At 37.2% G+C, this 21,771-nt stretch overlaps 1 protein-coding gene across 5 annotated transcripts in view; it reads right to left on the minus strand.

Moving 5' to 3' along the window:
- IFT80 (intraflagellar transport 80) overlaps nt 1-21,771 on the minus strand; it is a 113,289-nt gene that overhangs the window by 54,184 nt on the left and 37,334 nt on the right. For all 5 annotated transcript variants that reach the window (XM_061168238.1, XM_061168235.1, XM_061168236.1 and 2 more), the window contains 2 exons: nt 18,253-18,342; nt 17,347-17,484 (listed from right to left, as the gene is read on the minus strand). In XM_061168238.1, coding sequence (XP_061024221.1) covers nt 17,347-17,484; nt 18,253-18,342 — 228 coding nt within the window. The remainder of the gene's footprint in view (nt 1-17,346; nt 17,485-18,252; nt 18,343-21,771) is intronic.

A 21,771-nucleotide genomic window follows, 5' to 3' on the forward strand; every position in this document is an offset into this window, starting at 1 on the left:
AAATCTCCCATTTTCCCATCACCTCATTTCTTACTTTTCCTAGTAATGATTTACATGATTATTTCATAGCTTTTGTCATGTTTTTAATATCCTTCAACTTCTTTTGAATTAACTGGTTGCAGTGCTTGTCTGTTTATGACATGCTCTTTGGTAACAATGATTTGACTCTGGCCCTGATCTGCTCATTTTCAAGTGAAAAGGGTTTTCACTCATGGGAGGGAGGAATGTCCCAGCAGGATAGCTCTGGAGCTCTCTCTTCTGCTGTTTTCTTGCGGTGATTAAAAATAAAGCCTCCAGTTTTTGAGACGAGCATTTTCTGCTTCTTCTCCAATTTCATTTGGATCCATTATCATCTTTGCTCAATTGCCTCTGTTGTAATCAAACTGAATTTTAACCTCAGTAATTTCTGTAGTGCAGGGCTTTGTACCAAGAGGAAGCTTGACTTGTTAGTTTCAAGAGTACATTAGACCCAGACATCTCCAGCACTGCCAGATCCTGTCATGATCCCCTAGCACTTAGAATTGGATTTTACAGAAATGTCTTTAGAGTTTCAGCTGCTGTTCTCAGATTGGCCTGTCTCACTTACAGGCCTTTGTTGGTGATTTGGGAATTCTTTTTTTATGATCTTAGAAGCCTGGCTACCTTTCCTCTGCTTCCCCCGACACAGATGCTGATACCACATTTACCTATCAGTGATACTTCTGGGAAAATCACTTGACCATACTTGTGAGGTTTTCTATTTTTTTCAGAATTTCAAGCAATAAATTGTAGCTAACATTGTTTTCTTAGAATATAGAATATGAAAACATAAACATAAATTACTTTTGACTTGGCTAAGTGAAAATAATTTATAAAAAATAGTATGAATGAGTAAAAAACAGAAGAAAAATAATAGAAATAGTAGTTATTGTAAAAGAAGTTTATGGAATACAAATGTGATCTGCAGTCACAATAACTCATCCAAGTAAAACACCAATGTCATTTCGAGCTGTCTATGAAGAAACGCTATGTCACTGAACAAGAACACACAGTCAGCTGCTATCACGCTTTTGAGAGATTTAGCAATAAACAAGCTTACTTTGTTTTGTTGCACTTTACTTTCTTGCTCATTGTAGATGTTGTATTTTTTCAAAAATTAAAGGTTTGTGGCAACCTTGTATTGAGCAAGTCTATTAAGCAACGGTTTTCCAATAACGTTTGCCCACTTCATGTCTCTGTGTCACATTTGGTGTTTTTAGCAATATTTCAAATTTTTTAATTATTATGATATTTGTTACATTGATCTATGATCAGTGATTTTTGATGCTACCATTGTAACTGCGAATGTGGTAGAAATAGCAAGAGAACTAGAATTATAACTGGAGCCTGAAGATGTGCCTGAATTACTACAATCTCATAATAAAAGTTTAATGGATGAAGAGTTGCTTCTTCTGAATGAACAAAGAAAGTGTTTTTTTGAGATGGAAACTACTCCTAGGGAAGATGCTATGAAGATTACAGAAATGAAAATAAAGGGTTTAGAATATAATATGAACTTGTTTAATGAGGCAGTGGCAGGGTTTAAGAGGATTAACTCCAATTTTGAAAGAAGTTCTACTGTGGGTAAAATGCTATCAAACAGCACTGCATGCTACAAATTGTTTGTGATGGAAGTGTCAATTAATTTTTATTTTTCAAAACTGCAACAGCCACCCCAGCCTTCAGCAACCACCACCCTCATTAATCAGCAGGCATCAACACTGAGGCAAGGCGCTCCACCAGCAAACAGATTATGACCACTGAAGGCTCAGATGATGGTTAGCAATTTTTTTAACCAACCAATTACTATTTAACCAATTACTTTTTAATTAAGATATGCACATTGTTTTAAAAAAAAAAACATAATGCTCTTACACACTTAATAGACTATAGTATAGTGTAAACATAACTTTTATATGCACTAGGAAACCAACAGGTTCACATGACTCCTTTTATTGTGATATTCGTTTTATTGTGATGGTCTAGAACCAAACTTGAAATATCTCTAGCAATATCTCTGAGGCATGCCTGTATTTTTTGTCTAAATGCAGTCTTGAAAAGTTGTGAGGCTGGCCAGTTTAGTTTTGTCTTGGGCAAATATCACTGGCACCTCCCCAAATATCCAGGACCTTGACGGTGTTCTATGGCTAGCCCAAAATTCTCCCCCATTAAAACCCATCTCCCTGGTAATAGTATCCATGCCTCTCTTGTCACACTCTCATCCAAAATTTACTCTCAGCTAGCCAAATTACTCAGAAAAGATCCTGATAACAATAAGTTCAGTGTATTACTCCCATGAAACTATTTCAAGAAATAATAAATTGCTAAAGCAAACCAATAAAACTAATAGGAGAAAGTTTGTCATCAATAAAGAGGGGGTGAAAACCTTCCCCAAACACCACCCACATAACTCACTGCTAAGACTGGCCTTGTGCCAGTTACAAACGTGGTTTTCTAGTATTGCTGTAACAAACTACCATGAACACCAAGGCTTAAAACAACACAACTTTATTATCTTACAGGTCTATAGGTCATAAATCCCACACGGATTTCACTAAACTAAAACAAAAGAGGTGTTGGCAAGGCTGCATTCCTCTTTGGAGGCTTTGGGGGAGGATCCATTTCCTTGACCATTCAGGATGTTGGCAGAATTCAGTTTCTTACAGTGAGCTGTAGGACTGGACTCCCCATTCCCACACTGAAGGTTCTAGAGGCCACCTGCATTCCTTGCCTGTGATCCCCTTCCTCCTTCTTTAAGGCCAGCAATAGAGATTGAGTTGCTCTCACTTTGAATGTCTCTTCCTCCCTGAAACACTAACCCAGCTAGGAAAAATTCTCAGCTTTAAAGTATTCGTATGATTAGTTTGGGTCAACCTGAATAATCCAGAATGGTGTTACAGCTAAAGGTCCCTTATTTGTATCTGCAAAGTCCCTTTTGCCATTTAAGGTAACATTCAGAGGTTCTTGGGATTAGGGCATGGGCATTTTTGGGAACCCCATTATCTGGCCTACCACAAAATTACAGCGGTCAATTTGGGGATTTTAAAAGCTTGTTCATTTTTTTCTTAAAGGTTCAAATATAAGCATAAACACATGAAACAGTATTTTTACCACTTTTAAAGAGTAGTTTGTGGTCTGTGGTTTTGACTTTCAAAAGGTTTATTCACAACTAGAAAGAAACTAAACTAATTAGATGACATTGTGACCAAGTGATAGTAGGATTTTAGTATTATTCATGTGGTACTAAAGGATTAAGGATACGTATATATATAAAATATTTTAAATTTTTTGAACAAGTTGCTTTTAGAAAGAAAAAATTATCAAAATGAGTTTATAACATTAAGCAAAATATGCATTTAATATCCTACCATGTAAACTATACAAAAAGCACTGAGATTGTATTAAGAAAAAGAAAGCTATCATTTTTCACGAATATTTTCCAACAGTATTAAAAATTAGACTAAGAGACAGAGTCTTCCTAGGAGAAAATAAAGATAATCTCAGAATACTGGGGGGAGGGGTGGGGAAAGTCCTCAAGGAGGAATTTTAATTGTCAAATCTATAGCCCCTAACAGATGATAGTGTAAACAATTAGATATGGACTAGTGGGCTGAAAAAAAAATCTATAGAATTTTTTAAAAGAAGGAAGAGTAAGTAAAAAAAGGAAAGGTAATTTCACTGAAGGCAATGAAATAAAAGGAAATAACATCTTTTCTTAAATCAAAGTTAAGGATTCTTTACATGATTGGTATCTCTGGCAGTGACTAATCAGAATGTGTGAACATGGAGGCTTGATTTATGAAGTATTTACAAGTAAAAGAAAATATGAGAGAGATTTTAGGAAAAGAAACTACCAATTCTACCCAAAGGGGGTTGGAGGAACAATGACACACTGCCTATAAGGAGTCAGAGCTCGAAAGGTCCAGGTCTAACAGGAGCTTTTGCATGATTTTAACATACGGGCATCTAGAGAACATTTGTCAAACACAAGTTCTGTGATTCTAGAAATAGAGAATTATATTTAGATTTTAAGTAACAAAATCAGAAAAAGCTAATTCATATTTGTGCTTTTTGGTGAAAAATAACATCAACACCACATGATTTATTGGTCATTTTAAAAAGGGTTTTTTTTTTTTTTTAATGTTTTAAAGTTACTCCACCAGAGAGGAAGTTTAACCAATTTAGCTTCATCCAAAGTAAGTAGAGACATATCTAAAAATCCACCATTATTCTATTCTTTATTCGTTCTCCTACAGTTATAAGCTTTGCCACTAGATAACTAGTTATTTTATTACCTGTTTACACATCAGTACTCAGAAAAAGTGAGCTACTCCTAGAGGACTGAGCTATGCTCAGCGGCTCGGGCATGTCTGACTCTTTGCGACTCCATGGACTGAGCCCGCCAGGCTCTTCTGTCCATGAGGATTCTCCAGGCAGTAATACTGGAGTGGGTTGCCATGGCCCTCCAGGGGATCTTCCCAACCCAGGGATCGAAGGTCTCCCACATTGCAGGTGGATTCTTTACCATTTGACAGGTATGGGTATTATTATTCGAAGAGTCAAGAGTATCACACAGAACTCACACACACAAATATCTGCTGAATGGATGAATGAAGGAATGTGCCTGTGTCCTTCAGCAAGCCTTCCTTCCCAGAGCTTAAACCATGACTTCAACCAAATATGACTTTTAAAATAAAAAAAATTTTAAAAAAAATCAAAGGAACAAATTAAAAGCCAAAGATTTACAAATTTTAAACTAGCTTTCTCAAAAACATCAACCAAACTGACTAACTGGGTCAGTTCTAATAAAACTAGTCTAAATGCTGCAATGTATGCCATTAACTGAGTTACATCAATTGAGTGAATGTAAGTCATTAAAAATGAAAACATTTTGTCTGTACAATGATGCATTAAAATACAACATTTATGGAACACCTCCTACATGTTAGGTATTGATTTTTAAACGATTAAATGTAAATTCTGTAATACAATTCTGATTTTGTATTGCTTACCAAATTTCTCAATTCTGGACAACAGAATGTAAAGGCAGCTCAGTTTCCTTGATGGTTTATACTTTATGGTTTCTAGCAAAGTTGATTTTATAGCAAATCTGAAAATATAACTCTCATTATAAAAGCAGAAATTTATTCATGTAAAAAGAAAAACTCTCGGAGGATTAAAACTGAAAATTTTTGGCAAATATGGCTAAGGAGGCTTTGAAACACAAATGGCAACCTCCTGGGTTGGCTGTCTCCCTCCCCCATTTTCTAGGATCTGGCCCTCTCCAGGGATCCCCATGGTTACTGCTAGACTCTTGATGGCCATTCTTATATGGCATACCCCAACCTGCCTAGATATGTCTGATTAGACCAGGCTGGGCCAGTGACTCCTTCTCTAAAGGTGTTTAAAACCAGGACTAAGCTTCTTATTTCAGTCTGGCTGCTCTCTTGGATAGAGATGGACACTTGAGAACTGTTAACAGTGATCACCTTCAAGCAGGTAAACCGGGGAGGGCTGGGGGAGGGGTCGGTTTGCTGGGAAAGGACAAAGAGGGATAAGCAGAGAGAAGCAGAGGCAAAACGCACAAAGGGACCATGTTCTGTGTTTTCTTAGCACTCCAGTTTCCCGAGGTTTGGCTTCTGGAAGATAACTCTGTAACCTTAGAGAAAATTGTTCTTTTTGATCAATGGTTTCTGCTACTTGCATCCAACTATAATAAAATACAGGATAAATAGTCTGAAGTTACAGGATCAGCCACACTTCTCTAGCACTGCCTGAGTTCTTCCCACTTCTGGCACATCATGTACAGCACCACCTCCTCTTATGCCTGAGTACTAAGTCGCTACAGTTGTGTCCGACTCTTTGAGACCACATGAACTGCAGCCCACCAGGCTCCTCTGTCCATGGGATACTCCAGGCAAGAGTACTGGAGTGGGTTGCCCTGCCCTCCTCCAGGGGATCTTCCAGACCCAGGGATCAAACCCACGTCTCCTGCACTGGCAGGCAAGCTCTTTACCATTATGGACACCTGGGAAGCCCACCTCCTCTTGTACAAACCTTATATTAAAAAACAAAGAAGCAGCACACTAATACTGCTCCTAAGAGGAAGCAAGCAGTGTGTCCGGGGCCCACGGGAAAGGTGTCATAGAACTGTGCAGCTGAAAGGAGAGAGAGGATCACTTAGCCCCGCTCATCTATTTTACATGAAGAACCTGAAGGTCCAAAAAAAGCCTTTAATTTTGTAATTTATAAATTTACCACTGGAGTCTAGACTCCAGGGCTCTACAAACATATCAATATTATTTCTGCATTAAAATAAAAAATAAGCAATTATACTAAACAGCACAAGGCAGAGAATAATTGAGAATTTGTCTTTAAAGCATTATCCTATCAAAAGATATTATGTACCTTTGAGGGAAGATACCTTTTTTTTCCCTCCTGTAGTCTGTCAAACTGCTCAGGCATGGGAGTTATTTCCCAATAGGGAAATAAGAGTTATTTAAACTAAAAAACATGACTTAACTATAACAACTTCTAAAAGTACCTCTGAAATGTCAAACTCACTCTTCTCTTTACTACTTGTATATAAATATACTGGACTTCCCTGGTAGCTCAGACGGTAAAGAACGTGCCCGCAGTGCGGAAGACTTGGGTTTGATTCCTGGGTTGGGAAGATCCCCTGGAGGAGGGCATGGCAACTCACTCCAGTATTCTTGCCTGGTGAATCCCCATGGATAGAGGAGCCTGGCCAGCTACAGTCCATGGAGTTGCAAAGAGTCAGACCTGAAAAAGGATCCTCAAAAGTACATATCTTTAGCCAAGCTGGATTAATTGAATGCCTAAAATTATGTGTTCACAAATTAAGTTTAGATGGGAAAGAAAACAGATGCAAAGTTTCTTATTTTTCTTAAGGGCACACTAATAATTTTTAAGATCAATATTCTAATATATCAGGAATTAGCAAATTGCATGTCAAATTACGTGTTGACATACATAATTGACAATGAAAAGTTATATACAGCAATAAGACCAGTTACTGAAGATGATGAATCATAACAATTATATTAATTGAATGGGAGAACGAATGAATGGAGCTAAGTCTTATTATTGTAATGACTAACTGATATTCAAGAACAGAGCAAATGAAAAAAGTTCTCTCTTACACAAGCAATAGCACCACCTACTGATAAATAAAAGCAACAACAGCAGTTAATTTAAAATCTGGTCAAAAGAACTTTATATGTTCAGCTCTTTTCCCTTGAATTCTGTTCCACTTAACGTAACATAATGCAGTTCATTACTATATCCTGTGTACTTATTTATAATTTATAATGCATGCTAAATCGCTTTAGTCGACTATTTGCGACCCCATGGACTTTAGTCCACCAGCCTCCTCTGTCAATGGAATTTTCCAGGCAAGAATATTAGAGTGGGTTGCCATTTCCTTCTCCAGGGGATCTTCCCGAACCAGGGATCGAACCCGGGACTTCTGCATTGGCAGATAGGTCACCACTAAGTGCCACCTGGGAATAACTTATAATAACTAAAGTTTTTATCTTATATCTTTGAATAATGCATTTTTTTTAATTAATAGTAAAAATAAAATTTATTATGGAATATAACAGGAAATTACAGTTTGTGCCTGATATTCCCTGACCACTTCTAAAATGATGCCATCTCTCTTTGGTAGCTTTATTTTCGGGAACATTTATTACATAATATGTATCTATCTTGTTTGTCTGTCTGTCTTTTTTTTACAGTCCTGTCTGCTGGAGTAAAAACTCTTTAAGAGCAGAGAATGTGTTTTGTTTACTGCTGTTTCTTTAACACTGAGGGCAAGTGCCTGGCGCGTAACAGACAATAAATATTTGCAAAGGAATTAATGAATACGAAAATTTTGTTGCTGCTGTTCAGTCGCTCAGTCATGTCTGACTCTATGACCCCATAGACTGCACCATACCAGGCTTCCCTGTTCTTCACCATCTCCCAGAGCTTGCTCAAACTCATGTCCATTGAGTCGGTGATGCTATCCAACCATCTCGTCCTCTGTCGTCCCCTTTTCCTCCTGCCTTCAATCTTTCCCAGCATCAAGGAGTTTTCTAATGAGTTGACTCTTCACATCGGGTGGCCAAGTATTGGAACTTTTCAGCTTCAGCAACAGGCCTTCTAATGAATATTCAGGACTGATCTCCTTTAGGATGGACTGGTTTCATCTCCTTGCAGTCCAAGGGACTCTCAAGAGTCCCAACACCACAGTTCAAAAGCATCAATTCTTCGGTGTTCAGCCTTCTTTATGATCCAATTCTCACATCCATACATTGACTACTGGAAAAGCCATAGCTTTGACTATACAGGGGCTCCTCTGAGAGCTCAGTTGGTAAAGAATCCGCCTGCAATGCAGGAGACCCTGAGTTGATTCCTTGGTCGGGAAAATCCGCTGGAGAAGGGATAGGCTACCCACTCCAGTGTTCTTGGGCTTCCCTGTGGCTCAGCAGGTAAAGAATCCGCCTGCAATGCAGGAGACCTGAGTTCAATCCCTGGGTTGGGAAAATCCCCTGGAGAAGGGAAAGGCTACCCACTCTAGTATTGTGGCATGGAGAATTCCATGGACTGTACAGTCCATGGGGTCGCAGAGTCAGACACGACTGAGCGACTTTCACTTTCACATTGACTACATAGACCTTTGTCGGCAAAGTAACGTGTCTGCTTCTTAATACGCTGTCTAGGTTTGTCATAGTTTTTCTTTCAAGGAGCAAGCGTCTTTTAATTTCATGACTTCAGTCACCATCTGCAGTGACTTTGGAGCCCAAGAAAATAAAGTCTGTCACTGTTTCGATTGTTTCCCCATCTATATGCCATGAAGTGATGGGACCAGATGCCATGATCTTCGATTTTTGAATGTTGAGTTTTAAGCCTGCTTTTTCACTCTCCTCTTTCACCTTCATCAAGAGGCTCTTTAGCTCCTCTTTGCTTTCAGCTATATTGAAAATAAATGAACAAATAAATATGCAATGTGTTTTTAAACTTCCTTGAAAATATAATAGCTGTGTCAAAGACTTCGAGGATCTTGATAGACTCTGCCAAGTTATACTTGAGGAAAGTTATAGGGACAGAGGCCCATTTCCCCCATTTTCTGATGAAGAGGAAATAGCATTACATTATAATGTTTATCTGAAGAAATTGAATATACTTGGGATTTATGGGAGCATTTACAATGCACTTCTTTTATTCTTTGCTCTTTTTTTTTTTCAGTTAAAGATTTTTATTTGGTTCTTTTTTTTTTATAATTTCTGTAAGACCTGATTTAAAGTCTTTGTCTAATAAGTCCAACAACGGGCTTCTGGAGGAACAGTTTCTATTTCTTTTTTTCCCATGAAAGGGCCATATTTTGTGTACTTTGCATTTTTTTGTTAAAAAGTGGACCTTTTTGAATATTAAAATGTGGTAAACTCTGGAAATCAAATTCTCCCTCCCTCCCCAGGGTTCGCTGCTGCTGCTTTTTGAGGACAGTAGTCATCTGTTCATTTAGTGATTTTTCCAATTTATCTTTGCAAAGATTGTACTCCCTTCATGTACAGGCACTGAAGTCTCCATTCTGTTATCTCAGTGATCAGCCAGTGACCTGACAAAGCCAAAGAGAAAGAAAAAAATACTCTCCCATTCTTTCCCAATCAGCTCTGAGCTGAGGCACTCCTTCAACACTTAGCCAGGCCACCTATAATTCTGCCTTAGCCTTCACCTCCTACGTGTGCAGAGCTCAAAAGTCTGCCGATGACACACCTCTAAAGTCTGTGTGTCTTAGCCTTCACCTCCTGTGTGTGCAGAGCTCAAAAGTCTGCCGATGACACACCTCTAAAGTCTTGTGTGTCTAGCCATGAGAACGTGTGTTACACACTGATATCTCAGTACACGTGACAGCTCTCCAATGCCCCTATTTTTCCATATATCTTCTGTCTCAGCCTCTTCCTTCCCAGGTTTTTTTGATCTATCTGCTGTTTGCCCCATTCACCAACCCTTGTTCCAAGTGGCTGTGCATAGTATGTCTTCACATGCTTTCAACAGATGCCATACAGGTAGCCTTTCCAGCTCTGAGAGATTTCCAAGGAAGGCAAAAAAAAGACAAGCCTTTATGCTGGTCTCTCAGGGGAACCACCAAAAGGGTCAAAAAGTACAACTATAATTTTTTAAGGACATGGTCCTCCTTGGAAGGAAAGCTAAGACAAAGCTAGACAGCATATCATAAAGCAAAGACATTACTTTGCCAACAAAATTCAGTATAGTCAATGCTATGGTTTTTCCAGCAGTTATGTATGACTGTGAGAGTTGGACCATAAAGAAGGCTGCGCACTGAACAATTGATGCTTTCAAATTGTGGAGCTGGAGAAGACTCTTGAGAGTCTTGGACTGCAAGGAGATCAAACCATTCAATTCTAAAGGAAATCGGTCCTGAATATTCATAGGAAGGACTGATGCTAAAGCTGAAACTCCAATACTTTGGCCACCTGATGGGAAGAGCCAACTCATTGGAAAAGACCCTGATGCTGGGAAAGACTGAACGCAAAAGGAGACAGGGCACCAGAGGATGAGATGATTAGATAGCACCACCAACTGAACAGACATGAATCTGAGCAAACTACAGGAGACAGTGAAGGACAGGGAAGCCTGGTGTACTAAAGTCAATGGGGTCACAAAGAGTCGGACACAACTTAGCAACTGAACAACAACAACAAACCATACGAGCTATACTAGAACATAGGCTTCTATCCCCAAGGTCGCTGCCAAGTGAGGAATGGCAGATGGCAGGCAGGTAAACAAAAAAATGCCACTGTGCTTTCTTACCAAAATTCAGCATCCTTGTTCTTTTTTTCATTAAGCATTACTCCTGGTTGCTATAAGTTTTTGATGTTGGTATACAATTTATGTAAGTGAGATCACAAAATAAAATCTGTTTTTTTTACTAAATAAATTACCATATATAGCTTTCCAGGTTATTAAATATAATCCCTCTTCCCCACTTTTAATGAATTGAGGGTATTCCATTTTGGGTATACAGAATAATAACCTAATCAGACTCTCACTTGTGGACACAACTTCTTCTTTTTTTTTTTTTGGATATTTTCTTCATGTTTTAATATAGCTAAGGTCAAGAAGTTCCCTATAGAGTTTTCACTCTTACAATTTTACCCAGAGTAATTTACATATCAAAAATATCATAAAAACATTATTTTTATTGCTAACATTGGATTTTATGTAGTTTTTATTGTTTTCAATACTATAAATTTTGCAGTCATAATTATCTGTACATTTTCCAAGCACAGAGTCAAAGCTAAATTACTGAATCCAATAACACTTGTTGCATATATTTTGAGGCCTGTTTGATTTTTTTTTTTGCTTGTTTGACTTTTTTTTTTTAATATGATTTGCCTTTTATTTTATTTTTTTTCTCCTTTATTTATTTTTTTTTTCCAGTGGGTTTTGTCATACATTGATATGAATCAGCAATAGATTTACACGTATTCCCCCTCCCGATCCCCCCTCCCCTCTCCCTCTCCACCCGATTCCTCTGGGTCTTCCCAGTGCACCAGGCCCGAGCACTTGTCTCATGCATCCCACCTGGGCTGGTGATCTGTTTCACCATAGATAATATACATGCTGTTCTTTCGAAACATCCCACCCTCACCTTCTCCCACAGAGTTCAAAAGTCTGGTCTGTACTTCTGTGTCTCTTTTTCTGTTTTGCATATAGGGTTATCGTTACCAGTGGACACAACTTATTTCTGATTTTTACTATTATGATACTGTGATGAGATTGTTATGCATACATCATTGTGTACATGTTCAATGATCTCTTCAGATAAATTTCTAGAAGTGAGAGGGAAAAAAGATGGAAGTAATATGAACAGAGCCTTACCGACCAGATTTTAAAAAAAGCAAAGGTCTAAAAAATTTTTAATTGCGCCTCCAGCAGGGAAGGAAACGGAGAATGGGGCATAAAATTTGAAAAAAATAATGGCCAAAATTTCCCCATTTGATGAAATAATAAATTTACATATTCAAGAAGTATAGAGAATCCCAAACATGACAAATACCACGAAAGTCATACCCTATCAAACTGTTGGAAAGCAAAGACAGGCTGAGTACCCGCAAACCAGCCAGAAGTAAAGGCCACCTTACATTCAGGAGAGCAACGATACCAAGTCACCTGTTTCTCCTCAAAAATAACACAGACCAAAAGGGAGGGGAGCAATGCCTTTAAAGCACTGAGAGAAAGGATAAAAAGCTCTGTCAGCCCAGAATTATAAATCTAGTGAAGAGAAAAATAAAAACATTTTCAGAAAAACAAAAAGAAAATTCATCACTAGCAGTTACACACTATGTGCTGTGTTGTGTGTGTGTTTAGTCACTCAGTCATGTCTGACTCTTTGTGACCCCATGGACTGCAGCCCGCCAGGCTCCTCGTCCATGGGGACTCTCCAGGCAAGAATACTGGAGTGGGTTGCCATGCCCTCCTCCAGGGATCTTCCCAACCCAGGGATCTAACCCAGGTCTCCTGCATTGTGGGTGGATTCTTCACCATCTGAGCCACCAGGGAAGTCCTATGCACTATGAGATAAGCCTAAAGGAAGGTTTTTAGGTTGAAGAAAAATTATATTGACTGGACATTAGGATCTTCAGGAAGAAATGAAGAGCACTAGAAATGCTAAACGTTTCTTTCTTTCCTCTTTCTCTTAATTTCTTTAAAATGAATGGCTTTTAAAAATAAAAATTATAACTTACTGTGATATGTGATACAACTATAGAGGAGAAGTGGGTAAATGGAACAACATGCATGCAAGGTTCTTATATTTTATATGAAATGGCATTATATTAACTCTAAGTAGTATATGGGACAAAACAAGCACCAAGTAATGCTTATTCTCTGGTCAAGGGGCTGCGGAGCAGGACTGCAATGCAAGACGGAACCCTTTGGACATAACTACCCTTCACCAAACACAACGAAAGAAGCCATGGCACTGCACGCTGTGGAGACAGGGGGATGGAGCCCTGTGGAACATTCCTGCTCTGCATTCCAGTGAGCAGAGGCAGCACCTTTCTCCCTCCCCACCAGGTACTGTAGAGTCTGCGAGCTAGAGCCTCTCAGACCATTCCAGCCCTGTGATACCAAAGCAGAGGCCATCTCCAACAAGGACTGTGATGGCTGTCCAGTGGGGTCCTGGTCCACCCTCTCTGATTTACACAATGACAGCAAAGAGGCAACATGTAACTCCCTCTGTGCACAATCTGGGTAGGATTTGGAGTGCAAGAAGTTAGAGACTGGTACAAGGCCCTTCCCTGTAGCTTAGATGGTAAAGAATCTGCCTACAGTGCAGGAGAGCCGGCTTTGATCTCTGGGTTGAGAAGCTCCTCTGGAGAAGGGAACGGCAACCCACTCCAGTATTCTTGCCTGGAGAATCCCATGGGCAGAGGAGCCTGGCAGGCTACAGTCCATGGGGCTGCAACGAGTTGGACACAGCTGAGTGACTAACCTACTACTATGAAGCCCTTGGAACACCATCAAGCAGCCTATATATGCAACTGACTTGAATCAACACAGTAAAACCATGACACTAACTGCACCGTGGTATACCACTTACACTAAGGTCTCAGGTTTGCCTCTGGGTTGAAAACAAGTGGGGCAAACCAGAATAGTGCTGCAATGACTCTGAAAATGAAAATTATATTTGAACCACAGTCTTTAAAAGTTAGCCAGGACGTGAGTTCTGAACCAGTATAGGTTAACTTGCCTTCCTAAACAGAAGATGTAAATAGGAACCAGAGTTTCATATCAGCTTAGTGAGTCTTTTCTAAAAAATTCCAATCTTATGATGAAAGTTGGTGAGAATATTAGATTTACTATATAACAACTGAGTTGCAGTGATGTACCTAGACAAAAATACAAAAATTTCTGCTTTTTCAAATATTTCTTTCATCCCTTTGGTTTGGTTACATATATGCATGCTAAGGAATACATTCAAACCAAAACCTACTATTTGAGCATTTGATCTTTTTTCTCCCCATTACAAATATTTCTTGAAAAACATTAAAAGAAAATGTTTACAAAAACCACATTTTTCTTGGCTTATTATTTCACAGATAACCAGAAAGTTTATATCAACATCACACTTTAAAGCTTATATTATAAAATTACTATCTAATTTCTCCAAGAAAACCTAAAAAGAATTTTTAAGAAAACGTTGATTACAAAAACTGCACTCAACTAAAAATTTGTGAAGAGCTCTCAAAACAGTTCTCAAAATAGAAATAATACATTCGTAGCATGCGCTAGGACACATATCCTTCCTCAGATTTTTATCATCTCTAACACTGACATTCTTCCACAGAATCTGGTCCTGGATAAATGATTACTACTATTAAGTATGCAACTTTAAGTTTCAGGTTGGGCTTCCCTGATAACTCAGTTGGTAAAGAATCCGCCTGCAATGCAGGAGACTCGAGTTCAATTCCTAGGTCAGGAAGATCCGCTGGAGAAGAGATAGGCTACCCACTCCAGTCTTCTTGGGCTTCCCTTGCGGCTCAGCTGGTAAATAATATGCCTGCAATGCAGGAGACCTGGGTTCGATCCCTGGATTGGGAAGATCCCCTGCAGAAGGGAAAGGCTAAAAAGCCTCTTGATGAAAGTAAAAGAGGAGAGTGAAAAAGCTGGCTTAAAGCTCAACATTCAGAAAACTAAGATCATGGCATTTGGTCCCATCACTTCATGGCAAATAGATGGGGAAACAGTGGAAATAGTGACAGACTTTATTTCTGGAGGCTCCAAAATCACCACAGATGGCGACTGCAGCCATGAAATTAAAAGACACTTACTCCTTGGAAAAAAATCATGACCAACCTAGACAGCATATTAAAAAGCAGAGACATTACTTTGCCAACAAAGGTCTGTCTAGTCAAGGATATGTTTTTTCCAGTAGTCATGTATGGATGTGAGAGTTGGACTATAAAGAATGCTAAGCACCGAAGAGTTGATGCTTTTGAACTGTGGTGTTGGAGAAGACTCTTGAGGGTCCCTTGGACTGCAAGGAGATCCTATCAGTCCATCCTAAAGGAGATCAGTCCTGAATATTCATTGGAAGGACTGATGTTGAAGCTGCAACTCCAATACTTTGGCCACCTGATGTGAAGAACTGACTCATTTAAAAAGACCCTCATGCTGGGAAAGATTGAAGGTGGGAGGAGAAGGGGACGACAGAGGATGAGATGGTTCAATGGCATCACCGACTCAATGGACGTGAGTTTAAGTAAACTCTGGGAGTTGGTGGTGGACAGGGAGGCCTGGAGTGCTGCAGTCCATGGGGTCGCAAAGAGTCGGACATGACTGAGCTATTGAACTGAACTGAAGTTGCAAGGTTATGAGGAAAAAAAAAAAACAAGGAGCTACATTTAAGAGTGACATTTTCAGGCTGACGAGAATATGGACTTCTTAAAAGAAACCTTAGTAAGGTTTTTTCAAGAGATAACTGTGTGAGAAAAGTATTCAGCACCCACTGACTTAAATTTTAGGCTCTAACTTGACACCACTTACTTGGTAAGTGGAAAAGGTGAAGAATCTCAATAAGTATTGCCCTTCTTACCTTTCACCACACGAACTTGCCTTGACCCCCCCAAAGATATTAGTTCTCATTACTAGGAGAAGCCTGTACCTTCTTGTAAAATTTATTACAACTGTAATTAAGTAACTGAGTGGGTAATTAATCATTTAATACCCATCTCATCAATAAGAAAGTAAACTCCAAAGGGACAATATTTGTTTGGCCTTTTTAAAAAAGATGTACAGGAAGTACTTATACAGGTAATTTAGTTTTGAGGGGTTTTGTTTGTTTTTTAATTTTATTTATTTATTGGCCACACATTATGTGGGATCTTAATTCCCTGACCAGGGTTTGAACCCATGCCCCCTGCATTGGAAGCATGGCATTTTAACCACTGGATTACCAGGAAGTCCCCAGGTAATTTTGTTTTGACCCAAAATGCTTATAGCACTTATATCTCAATGAACAGAATTATCTTCCAGTAAAGATATATATGTTCTATGTGTCACCTTAAAAATAATTTTCCATCTTTTATCATGTATACATACAAATTAAATAGCTCCAAAAATCAATGTTTTTTTAAAAAAGGAAAGAAAGCTGAATTACATGATTAGAGAACCCAATGAATTCTGCAAGCAAATTAAAATTAAAAAATAAATCTAGCTTTGTTCCCCTCTTCGAAAGTTATACAAAGCATATCTTTATTTGAAAATTTTAGAAAATGCAATTTTCAAAAAACATCACCTACTACTTCAAACTCCAGGAACAACAACTGTTAAAATGTGTTATATCAAGAACTCTACTCAATACTCTGTAATGACTTGTACGGGAAAAGAAACTTAAAAAGAGTGGATATATGTATCTATATAACTGATTCACTTTGCTATACACCTGAAACTAAGACAACATCATAAAATTAATGATGCACATCTAGAGAACATCTGTCAAACAGAAGTAAAGTTCTGTGCTTCTAGGAATAGAGAATTATATTTAGATTTTTAGGTACCCAAATCAGAAAAAAGCAAATTCATATTTAAGCTTTTTGTGTTTATAAAGCTCTAAGAATTCTAAATTAACTGTCTTATTTTACATTTAAGGAAAATAAGCCACAGAAAAATTATGATTTTCTCACAGTCAGGAACAATATGGAATAGTCTCTCATATAATGCTGCTGCCTTGGGAGCACGTTGATGAAACAATTCATTCTCTGAGTACAATGGTAAACGCTGCTGAGCTGGGTTGTTTGCCTATGTTTTAAACAGGATTTGTATACAGGGCATACTCTCTTATGAGAGAAAACTCATACCTGCATTCAAATATGAAATCTTTGGTATTAAAATGACCATTTAAAAAATTTACTATCAATTCTTTACCAAAAATATGCAACCAAAATTTTTGTATGAAGCACATTGACAGTTAAAAAAAAAAGAAGTTCAAAACTCAACTCTCTATGTTGATTGGGTATAAATTTTAACACTTTACTATCTTTCACAAATATGCTTAAAATAAGTATTTTCAGAAAGACGATAGTAGAGAACATACTCAGTCTTCAAACTGAACTTAAAGAGCTTGGATGGTCCCATAAATCTGGAATTGATTGAACCAATATATTAAGAAGACAAATCAGAAAGATGCAGTCAAATGCATCACTGAAAATGTTTTTTAAAGACTAAAAACTAGGTGTGTTGTGCATTATCACATTTATGACAGCACATCTGTGATTGCTCACCACTATGACTTACCCCAGTTTTATCGCACAAGCGTAAAGTATGAAATGATCCAACAGCAAATAATTCTCCATCTGGAGCCCAGGCTACTGAGGTAATAGGATGCTCATGAGGTTGAGAACTGTAGAGAGGGCGGCCGTAACTATCCCATACCTACAAAAGTAAATTTTAAAAATCTTTTATAGCAGTCACCACATTATTACAAACAAGTCTGCCTTCCAATGAAATATCAAGTAAAGATTTAGAAATCATCACTTTATAATATTAGCAATTACATGTCTTTACTATCCACAAAGGTTGGGGGGACTCGGGGGGTGGGGGAAGCTGTATTCCTGGAAACCTAAATATCTCAAAGAAAAAGTTACAGTAACATCGTGATAATTTTGGATTTTACTAATTCTTTAATTAATTCTAAAACCTACCCACTGTAATCCTTTTAAATTTAATAATTTAAATTTAAAATAAATTTACTAATTTAAATTTAATAATAACGTTTAAATTTTTTTGTTCAGTAAGTGCTCTATCAACTTTCCCTGAAAGTATTTATTTGAGCCAAATTTTTTCCAACTATATTTACCATAAATCTTATTCTTCCTCACAAATTATTTTGGTCTGGAGCTGATTAATGTTTAATAAACCTGTATGGTTGACTTTTTAAACCTTAAATTGATTTAAATAGTCACTAAAACAAGGCATTGTATTCATGTTACTACTCATTAAATCAAATTTTATAGGTCAATGAAATAGGCCAAGGAGAAAGGCAACACTTCAAAATATCACTGAAAATTATAAAATAACAATTTCCTAAATTGTTAGATTAAAAGATATGGCTAAAGTGAAGGACTTAAAGAATATTCATATATGCTAAATACTTTTCACCAAAATTCGATTCTTTCAACCAGTTGATAAATTCAAACATACCTTATATTTACAGTCTTCGCCAGCAGATAAAATCAAATCATTGACAGAGTTCCAATCTACTTTTAAAATAATGCCATCATGAGCTTTCCACTAGGAGAAAAAATAAGATATAAATTATAACTGCAAGGGCACTGAAAACTTTCTAAGACTTTTTTTTTCAGCCTCTTTCTAGTGTTCTCTAGTCTTCTTTGAGAAAACTTCTATCTTCCTTTCATAGCCATTATGCACAAGCTATTTGTTTGCTTCATTTCTGATTTAAACTAATGAAAAGCACCTTGCGCTATGACATCCACTATATAACTTACATCCTTATAAGCCTCCTCAATAGCCTGGACCCCAGATGGAAAATCACTTGCTGTTGAACTGTTACAAGTTGAAGTTTGTGTGATGATAATGCAATGAATATGAACATATGTTATGTACTCCAGAACTTAGTTAAATCCAAGTTTTTCTCCCTTTGCACAGCTGATGCTGTTATTGATACTGCTTTCATTTTTGTTTGCTAATTCTTTTCTTTTTTAAAAACATCTTCTACTACATGGACATCCTCTTTATTACTCTCTTTATTCTCTCCTGTTCATTCCCCTAAGATTCATTCTCTTTACCTTTATGTCCTTAGAATAGACACTAACTACTCTGAGAACCTTCTGCTATATTTACTATATAAAAAAAGAGGCTTTCTACAGAAATATATATTCTATACATATACAGAATACATACGTATTTGTGTATATATCTACATAAGTCACCCCAAAATTGGACAATCTAGAAAGTAAATATGGATGTCTTATCACTCTTAAATATAATTTATGTGCTCATTTAGCTATTACCACACATGTAATTAAAAGCCATTAATCTTTCACTATATTTGAATAATATAACTGAAAAAGAATTTTTCTTGAAGACTCTTAGGTATGTTTTAATGTCTGAGTCAACTAAGTTTGCATCAAAGAGTGACTGATTTCAAGGATTTTCATTCTATAGATCCTTCCCAATCTATTGTTCTTCATGTATATGGAAAAAAAAAAAAAAAACCACATCAAATTAGGATCAAATAAGCAGCAGCAGCAAGCCCTAAGAATAAGCAATAATTCATAACTTGCTTTATTCAAAATACATAAAAATATACACTGTCAAAAACAAATGTTTGAAAGCAATAATTTTCACAAATTACTTTAAATTAAGCCACTGTCCTGAAATAAACTGCTAAGATAAAAATTTCAATATACAAACATAGATATATAAAGATACACACATGCAAATATTCTCAAAGAGTTTTATTTTAAAGTTAAAAAAATAAAATTTTCATATTTAAATGTTAGGAACAAAATACGGTTTAAATTTTCCTTGTAATTTAGGATATCACTTATACAATACATATTTTACACATTATACATAATGCATACAGTTTTCAATTATTTTTTAAGGTATTAGGCATTTTGTGAAATTCCTTTGAACCATGAGCTCCTTGAAACCAGAAACTATGTTCTGTTTCACTTTGAATATGTTATAGTACAAGGCTTACACTCAACAGAGTGCCTGAGATATAGTAAGTATGCATCACATTATCACTGACTGACTAAATAAACAGAAGTTTCTTCACTGTGAAACCAAGTTCTGGGCCTCTAGAAGAGTCCCTAAAGCTCTTAAAGGAAATGAGGTGTACACTTTTGAACTGTATTCTACAAGCAAGAATTAAGTAAGCATTCTTTTTTGTGAACAATCTAAAGTTGAGTATATATTTATACCCAAGGAGAAACTGCTGGAGCTTTAGTTTTCCAAAAGGAATAGAAGATTTGCATTAAATTACGAATTCTATTTAACTCCTTTAACTCCTTCACTCTAGCTGAATTTTTCCCTCCACTATTTCCTGAGTCAAAGGTTTCACTGAGCCACAAAACCAGAACTTTATCAATGGTGACATAATCATCTTCCTGAGTTTAATTTATATATGCTAAATTACAGGTATCTGAACAAATCACGGGCTTCCCTGGTGGCTCAGATGGTAAAGAATCTGCCTGCAATTCGAGAGACCTGGGTTCAATCCTTGGGTTGGGAAGATCCCCTGGAGGAGGGCATGGCAACCCATTCCAGTATTCTTGCCTGGAGAATCCCCATGGACAGAGGTGCCTGGCGGGCTACAGGCCATGGGATTGCAAAGAGTTGGACACAACTGAGCGACTAAGCACAGCACAGCACAAACAAATCATGTATTTATAAATTAAAAGATTCATTAATCATTCATTAAAAGATTCATACTGCTTTTGCTGTATGATTTCAAAGAACATTTTCAGGGTATAAGTGGTATGGAAGGACTTTGACTAAAGGCAGGAAGAACCAGTCCTCTTCCCTAGCTTCTTCCCCTTCTGTTGTTTCACAGTTCTTAGCAGAGTGTTCCGCATGCAGTAAAAATGTAAATACACGATGACTGTATGGAATATGTATAGCATAATTCTACACAGAAGTGACTAATATGTAACCTCAAAGTCATTTCTATATCCTTACTCTCCGAATTCTCTATCTACTGAACTGTTAAACACGATGCTTCTCGGGAATTCCCTGGTAGCCTAGTAGTTAGGACTCTGAGCTTACACTGCCAGGAACCCAGGAACTAAGGTTCAATCCCTGGTCCAGGAACTAAGATCCTAGAAGCCACATAGCATGGCAAAAAACAAACTAAAAACCCTGATGTTTCTTCTTAAAACACTTTTATCCCTTCTGTAGCCAGTGAATCTCCAGCACCAAATCCCTGACCTATTAACTGGCCTCCTTGGCTCTAATTTATTAGCAGCTGAATAAAAGTTACAGATGATATAATAACACCATAACATCAACAATAACAACTGCTCTTTACTGTGTACACTCAATATTTTTATTATAAGCACTGTCCTATGTACTTTGTAATTTAACTCATTTAATCCTCACAACAATCCTATCAATTAGGTATTAGGATCACATCTAAGAGATGAGAAAGCTTAAGCTCTGAGATATTTTATAATTTGCCTAAAGTTACATATAAGTAATGAACATTTGAACCTAGGTGACTAACTAAAAAACCTATATTTCTATTACCTACACTATACTGTGTTACTATCAAAATATGAAGAAAATGATTCTGCCTCTTCACACTGAAATCAAACATCAAAATCTCAGAGATAGGCTTAAAGGTTTTCCATTAATTTGTCCTACCCTGACCTGTCTTAACTGCCACTATTGTTCTGCTTCCCTGTAACTGGTAAAATTATATATACCCAATTTGTTCTAAGCATTACATTGACTACCCCCAAGCCACTTTAAATAAATACTAAAAGAATTCTAGGGTCTTAGAGAAAGTTCAAGGGTACTGAACAGACAATGGGGAGGAGGGGGAAGAAGACACTAGAGATGATAAAAAACAGTCTAAACAAGTTCTTAAAGTTTTACGATTTAGTCCCATCCTGTCTCAAATCTATACATGTGAGGCTGACTGTGCTAATTTGAATTTTGTGCCAAATCATGTAAACATATTTATGATTTACT

This window comes from Dama dama, chromosome 19 (assembly GCF_033118175.1).
Source record: "Dama dama isolate Ldn47 chromosome 19, ASM3311817v1, whole genome shotgun sequence".
NCBI classification, from domain to species: domain Eukaryota; kingdom Metazoa; phylum Chordata; class Mammalia; order Artiodactyla; family Cervidae; genus Dama; species Dama dama.